The 7500-nt window shown below is 54.9% G+C and overlaps 3 protein-coding genes across 3 annotated transcripts in view; all 3 read left to right on the top strand.

Moving 5' to 3' along the window:
- Window positions 1–1865, top strand: part of LOC119575866 (uncharacterized protein DDB_G0283697-like) — a 3199-nt gene extending 1334 nt beyond the window's left edge. Inside the window, exons 2-5 of the mRNA XM_037923404.1 lie at window positions 1–24; window positions 102–369; window positions 484–1371; window positions 1545–1865. The exon at window positions 1–24 is cut by the window's left edge and continues 320 nt beyond it. Coding sequence (XP_037779332.1) covers window positions 1–24; window positions 102–369; window positions 484–1371; window positions 1545–1865 — 1501 coding nt within the window. The remainder of the gene's footprint in view (window positions 25–101; window positions 370–483; window positions 1372–1544) is intronic.
- A 632-nt stretch (window positions 1866–2497) lies between these two features.
- Window positions 2498–3803, top strand: LOC119575864 (uncharacterized protein DDB_G0290685-like). Its single transcript, XM_037923403.1, has 2 exons — window positions 2498–2642; window positions 2953–3803. The coding sequence occupies exons 1-2, from the start codon at window positions 2498–2500 to the stop codon at window positions 3801–3803; spliced, it is 996 nt and encodes a 331-aa protein (XP_037779331.1).
- Window positions 3804–3965: 162 nt separating this feature from the next.
- LOC119575863 (uncharacterized protein DDB_G0290685-like) overlaps window positions 3966–7500 on the top strand; it is a 12698-nt gene continuing 9163 nt past the window's right edge. The window contains exon 1 of the mRNA XM_037923402.1: window positions 3966–4922. Coding sequence (XP_037779330.1) covers window positions 3966–4922 — 957 coding nt within the window. The remainder of the gene's footprint in view (window positions 4923–7500) is intronic.

Here is a 7500-nt window from a genome sequence, read left to right as displayed (position 1 = left end):
CGCAGGAACAACTGAGGCCAGCAGGTACAACGACGCAGGACAACGACGCAGGACAACGACCAGGACAACGACGCAGGACAACGACACAAACAAAGACGCAGGACAACAACGCAGGACAACGACACAGGACAACGACGCAGGACAACGACGCAGGACAACGACACAAACAACGACGCAGGACAACAACCGCAGGGACAACGACGCATGACAAACGCGCAGGACAACGACCAGGACAACGACGCAGGACAACGACGCAGGACACAGACGCAGGACAAGCGACGGCAAAAGGACACGACGCAAACAAAACACGCAGGAACAAACGACGCAGGACAACGGACACAGAAACAACGACCGCATGACAACACGCAGGTACAAACGACGCGCTAGGACAAACGAAGCAGGACAACGAGGCAGACAACGACGCAGGACAACGACGGGCGGCAGACAAACCGACGGCCCAAGCCCCGCGCGTCAACATAGCAGGACAACGACGAGGCAGAACCAAGGACCACGACGCAGGGACACGACGGCGCAGGGACAACGAGCGCGAGACAACAAAACGACGGCGGACACGACGCGAGATCATCCGACGCAGGACAACGCCACAAACACAACGACGCAGGACAATCAACGCAGGACAACGACGCATGGGAGGGGACAACGACGGGCAAACAAACGGACGCAACAACGACCGGCAACAAGACGCAGGAACAACTACGCCAGGACAAAAACGACGCAAGGAAACCAACTGACGCAAAAAACAAGACGCGCAGGACAACGACGCAGGACAACGACGGCAGGACAAACACGCAAGGACAAACGACGCAGAACAACGAACGCAGGACACGACGCAGGTACAGATCGACACAAACAACGACGCAGGACACCGACTACAACAACGACGAGCAGGACAAGACAGAACAACGCAGGACAACGACGCCAGACAAAACGACGGCAGACTACGACACAAACACGCCGCAGGTACAACGACACAAACCACGACGCAGGACAACTACGCAGGACCACGACGCAACACGACGGAGCAGGGGACCACGACGCAAAGGACCAACGACGCAGGACAATCGACGCAGGGACAAGCACGCAACAACGACGCAGGACAACGACCTCAAACACGACGCAGACAACGACAGACAAACAACGACGCAGGAACAACGACGGCAACAAACGACGCATGAACAAGCAACGCAGGACAAAACGCGCAGCCAACGACGCAGGAACAAACGACTACAACAACGACGCAGGACAACGACGCAGGACAACGACGCGAGGACTCAAAAACGACGCGAGGACAACGACGACAGGGACAACGACCAGGACACGACGAGCAGGACAACGACGCAGGACAACGACGCAAACAACGACGCAGGACAACGACGCAGGACAACGACGCAAACAACGACGCAGACAGGACAACGACGCAGGACAACGACGCAGAGAAAAAAACAACGTAGCAGGACACGGGAAAACCCCGCCAGAGGACAACGAACAACAGAACAAACTAACACGCAAACAACTGACTGCAGGACAACGACGCAGGAACAACGACGGCAAACAACGACGCGGACACCGACAGCAGGACAACGAGCAAACAACGACGCAGGAACACCACGCAGGACACCGACGGCAGGACAACGACGCAAAACAACGCCGCAGGACAACGACGCAGGACAACGACGCAGGACAACGTACACAAACACGACGGCAGACAAACGACGTTCGGCAGGACAACGACGCAGGACAACACGCAGGCAACGAACCAGGACAATCGACGCAGTACAACGACGCAGGACAAACGACCGCCGGTACAAAACGACGCAGGACACCGCAGGACAAACGACAAATAACAAAACAACGCACAGCAGGAACACGAGCGGCAGGACAACGACAAACAAACACCGACGGCAGGACAACAACGCAAGTAACAAACGACACAAACAACGCGCAGAACAACGACGCAGGACAACGACGCAGGAACAACGACGCAGGACAACGCACGCAAACAAACGACGCGGACAAACGATGAAGGCGCATGACAACGACCTCGGGACAAACGACGCAGGACAACGACGCGGGACAACGACGCAAACAACAACGCAGGACAACCGACCAGGACATAACTAACGCCGGGACAACGACTCAGACAACGACGCAAACAACGACGGCAGGACAACGACGACAGAGACAACGACGCGGACAACGACGCAGGGACAAACGACGGCAGACAACGACGCGGGGACAACGAACCGGGACAAAAACGGGGGACGCGGCAACGACGACAAACAACGGACGCGAGGACAACGACGCAGGGACAACGACGCAGGACAACGACGCAAACGACGACGCAAACAACGACGCAGGACAACGACGCAGGACAACGACGCAGGACTAACGACGCGGGACACGACGCAGGACAAGCGCGCAAACAACGGACGCGGGACAACGAACGGCAGGACACACGACGCAGGACAACGACGCCATGACAACGAACGCAGGACAAAGACGCAGGACAAGCGGACCAAACAAACGACGCAGGACACGACGGCAGGACAACTACGCAAACAACGACGGCAGGACAAACGACGCAGGACAACGACGCAAACAACGAGCGCAGGAACAACGACGTAGGGACAACGACGCAAAACAACGACGCAGGACAACGACGCAGGACAACGACGCAAACAAACGACGAGCAAAACAACGACGCGCAGGACAGAACGACAGCTAGGACAACGACGCAAACAACGACGCAAAGGAGCACAAACGACACAGGACCACGGACGCAAACAACGACGGAGAGCAGACAAGACGAAACGACGCGGGCAAACGACGCAGTACCACGACGCAGGAACAACAACAGACGCAGGACACACGATCGCGGACAACGACGGCGCAAACAACGACGCAGGGACAACGACGCATGACAACGACCAGGGACAACGACGCGGGAACAACGACGCAGGACAAACGACGCAGGACAACGACGCAGGGACAACGACGCGGACAACGACCCCAGACATACGACGCAACAAACGACGCAGGACAACGAGCGAAAAACGACGCAGGGGAAACAGATAGTGACATGCGGTGCTAACGACCAGGACAACGACCAGGACAACGACGCAGGACACGCGACGCAGGCGCAACGACGCAGACAACGACCGCAGGACAACGACCGCAGGACAAGACGCAGGAACAACGACGCAGGACAACGAACGCAGGACAACGACGCAACAACAACGCAGGACAAACGACGTAGGACAACGACGCAAACAAGCGACACAGGACCCGACGCGCAGACAACGGACGCCAAACAACGACCCAGGACAACGACGCAGGACAACGACGCAGGACAAACGACGTGCAGGACAAACTGTGACGCAGGACAACGCGCAGACAACGACGCAGGACAACGCCGCAGGACAACGAAACGGGGCAGAAACAAACACAACAAACGACGCAGGACAACGCGTAAGGGACAAAACGACGCAAGGACAACGACGCAAAGACACGACGCAGGCACAAACGACGCTAAACAACGACCCGTACACGACGAAGGACAAGCGACAGGACAACGACGCAGGACAACGACGACGCAAACAATGACGCAGGACAACGACGCAGGACAACGACACAAACAACGACGCAGGACAACGACGCAGGACAACACGCAAAACAACGACGCAATACAACGACAGCAAACAACGACTGTCAGGACAACGACGAGACAAATCGACGCCAACAACGACGCAGGACAACAACGCAGACAACGACGCGAGGACTAACGACTCAGGCAAACTACGCAGGAACACGACGCAGGACACGACGCAAAACACGACCAGGAGAGCGACGCGGAAACGACGCGGACAACGACGTCAAAACAACGACGCAGGACACCGACGCAAAACAAAGCGACTCAAGACAAAGACGCAAACAGCCAACGACGCATGACAACGACGCAGGAACAACGACGCAGTACAACGACGCAGTCAACGACGCAAACAACGACGGCAGGACACGACGGGCAAACAACGACGCAAACAACGACGCAGGACAACGACGCAACACGACCGCAGGACAACGACGCAGGTACAACGACCAGGAACAACGTGACGCAAACAACGACGCAGGACAACGACGCAGGACAACGACGCAAACAGAACGACGCAGGACACAACGCAGGACACGACGCGGACAACGACGCAGGACAACGACCAGGACACGACGCAGGACAACGACGCAGGACAAACGAAGAACTGACGCAAAAAACAGAACGGAACGAAGAGAAACCTCACCAGCAAACAACGAAATCGCAAACACGAACGCCAGGCAACGACGCAGGACAATCGACGCAAACAACGACGCAGGAACAACGACTGCGGAACAAACGACGCGCAAACAACGACGCAAACAATCGACGCAGGACACAACGACGCAAACAACGACGCGTAACAACAACGCATGGACAAACGACGCAGGACAACGGGACGCAGGACAAACGACGCAAACACGACGCCAGGGACAACGGACGCAGGACAACGACGCAGGACAACGACGCAACAACGACGGCAGGACAACGACGCAAAACAAGCGCACGCAGGTACAACGACGCAGGACAACGACGGCAAACAACGACGCAGGGCAACGACGAAGGACCCGACGCAACAACGACGCAGACAACGACTGCAGGCACGGACGGCAAGACAACGACGCATTACAACGAACGCAGGAACAACGACCAGGAAACGACGCAGGGACAAGACGCAGGACAAGACGGTCAGGACAACGACGCAAACAAACGACGCAGGACAACGACGCAGACAACCGAAAAACGCAGGAAACAACGACGGCAAAGGACAACGACGCAGGACAACCGACGCAGGACAACGACGCAGGACAACGACGCAGGACAACGACGCAGGACAACGACGCAGGACAACGACTATCCCTGCACATAATCTCTAAACTTTATCTTTCTGCTTAGTGTCCACTACGTCTCCTCCTCCTCCTCTTCTTCCTCCTCCTCTTCCTCCTCCTCTTCCTCCTCCTCCTCCTCCTCCTCCTCCTCCTTCGTCTTCATCCTCAATCTTCTCCTCCTCTTCTTCCTCCTTCTTCTCCTTCTTCTTCTTCTGCGCACCCTTTCTTCTCCTCCTCGTCCTTCTTAGTTCTCCTCCTTCATCTTTATTATCTTCATCTTTATTCTTTCCTCCTCTTCCTCCTTCTTTTCTTTCTTCTTCCTCTTCTTTCTTCTTCTCCTCCTCCCTTTTCTTTCTCTTCTTTCTCCTCCTCCTCCTCCTTCTTCTTCCCCTTCTTCTTCATACTCTTTCTTCTCCTCCTCCTTCTTCCTCCTCTTTCTCCTTCTTCTCCTTTTTTATAAAAAAATAAAAATCATCTTTATTCTTTTTCTTCTTCTCGCTCTCTTCCGCCTCCTTCCTTTCTTTCTCCTTTTCTCTCTTTCCTTCTATCTTTCTCCTTCTCCTTCCTTCATCCTCTTTTGTCTCTTTCCCTTTCTACTTTCTTCTTTTCCTTCTTTTTCTCCTCCTTCTCTCCCCTCCCCGCCTTTCCCCTTTCCTTTCACTCCCTCCCCTCCCACCTCTTTCTTCTTCCTCTCTTCCCCCTTCCTATTCCTCTTCTTCTTTCTCCTCCTTCTTTCCTTCTCTCTTTCTTCATACCTCTTGTTCCCCTCCTTCTTCTCACCTCCTCCTCTTCCTTTTTTTTTTTCTTATTCTTTTCTTCTCTTTCTTCTCTCTACTTTTTTTTTTCCTTTTTGTTACTCCTCTTCTCACCTCAACACTCTTCTTCTTTTTTTTTCGGCGTCCTTCCTTCTCTTCCACCTTACTTTCACATTTTCATCATCCTCCTTCCCCTCCTCCTTCTCTTTCCCCCTCCTCCTCTCCTTCTCCCCATCCTCCTTCTACTTCTTCCTTCCGTCTTCCTCTTTTCCCTTCTCCCTTCCCCCCTTCCTTCTCCCCGGTCCTCCTTCTCCGATCGTCCTTCCTTCCTCTCCCTCTCCTCTTCCTTACTCCATCTTTTCCTTCTCCTCCCTTCCTTCTCTTTCCTTCTTCGGTTCCTTCCCCTCCTCCTTTCTCTCCTCTCCCTGTCTTCGTCTTCCTCTTCTCTTCCTTCCCCCACTCTACCTTTCCCCGTCCTCCTTCTTTCTCATTTCCTTCCCCCCCCTCCACTCCGCCTTCCCTCCTCCTTCTCCCCTCTTCCTTCTTCTCCGCTTCATCTTACCTTTCTCCTCTGCTTTTCCCTGTCTTTTTCTCCTCTCTTCCTTCCTCCCACTCTCCTTTCCTTTCTCTCTCATCCTTCCTTCCTCCACGCTCTTCCTTCTTTCTCTTCCCTCCTTCCCCCTCCTCCTTCTCCTCTTCCCCCTATCCTTCTCTTTCCTTCCTTCCGCCGTCCTCCCCTTCCCCTCCTCTCCTTCCATTCCCTCTTCCTTCCCCTCCTCCTTCCCCTCCTCCTTCTCCTCTTCCTTCTCCTCTTCCTTCTCCTCTTCCTTCTTCTCCTCTTCCTTCTTCTCTTTTCCTTCCCCTCCTCCTTCCCCTCCTCCTTCTCTCTTCCGTTCTCTCTTTCCTTCTCCTCTTCCTGGTCTCCTCTTCCTTCTTCCTCTTCCTCCTCCTCTTCCTCCCCTGCTTCCTTCTCCTTTTCCTTCTCCTCTTCCTTCTCCTCCTCCTTCTCCTCTTCCTTCTCCTCTTCCTTCTCCTCTTCCTTCCCCTCTTCCTTCTCCTCTTCCTTCCCCTCCTCCCACTCTCTTCCCCTCTCCTTTCTCCTCTTCCTTCCCCTCCTCCTTCTCCTCTGCCTTCTCCTCCTCCTTCTCCTCTTCTTCCTTCCCTCCTCCTTCTCCTCTTCCTTCTCCTCTTCCTTCCCCTCCTCCTTCTCCTCTTCCTTCCCGCCTCCTCCTTCTCCTCTTCCTTTCTCCTTACTTCCTTCCCCTCCTCCTTCCTCTTCCACTCCTCGTTCCTTCCCCTCTTCCCCTTCTCCTCTCTTCCTTCCTCCTCTTCCTTCCCCCGCTCTTCCTCTTACCCTTTCTCCTCTTCCTTCTCCTCTTCCTCCCTCATTCCTTCCCCTCCTCCTTCTCCTCTCCTTCCCCTCCTCCTTCTCCTTCTTCCTTCTCCTCTTCCTTCCCCTCTTCCCTTCGGTCCGTCTTCTTCCCTCCTCTTCTCCTCCTCCTTCTCGCGGGCTGTTCCTTCCCTCTTCCTTCGCCCTCCTTTTTGCTTCCTCTTCCTTCTCCTCTTCCTTCTCCTCTTCCTTCTCCTCTTCCTTCTCCTCTTCCTTCTCCTCTTCCTTCTCCTCTTCCTTCCCCTCTTCCTTCTCCTCTTCCTCCGGGCGGGCGGGACAGGGAACAGCGGATGTGTGCGTGGGCGGGCGGGACGTGGGCGGTCGAATAGTGGGTCCAGGAAGGGTTATTGGGTTCATCGCGCGTTTGGATATTTATACCTACTTTTATGACTAGAGATAAGATAGCGGAAGAGAGAGAGA

Source organism: Penaeus monodon, chromosome 8, assembly GCF_015228065.2.
Source record: "Penaeus monodon isolate SGIC_2016 chromosome 8, NSTDA_Pmon_1, whole genome shotgun sequence".
Classification (NCBI taxonomy): domain Eukaryota; kingdom Metazoa; phylum Arthropoda; class Malacostraca; order Decapoda; family Penaeidae; genus Penaeus; species Penaeus monodon.
The sequence above is the reverse complement of the archived record's forward strand: the minus strand, read 5'-3'. Positions and strand labels throughout refer to the sequence as shown.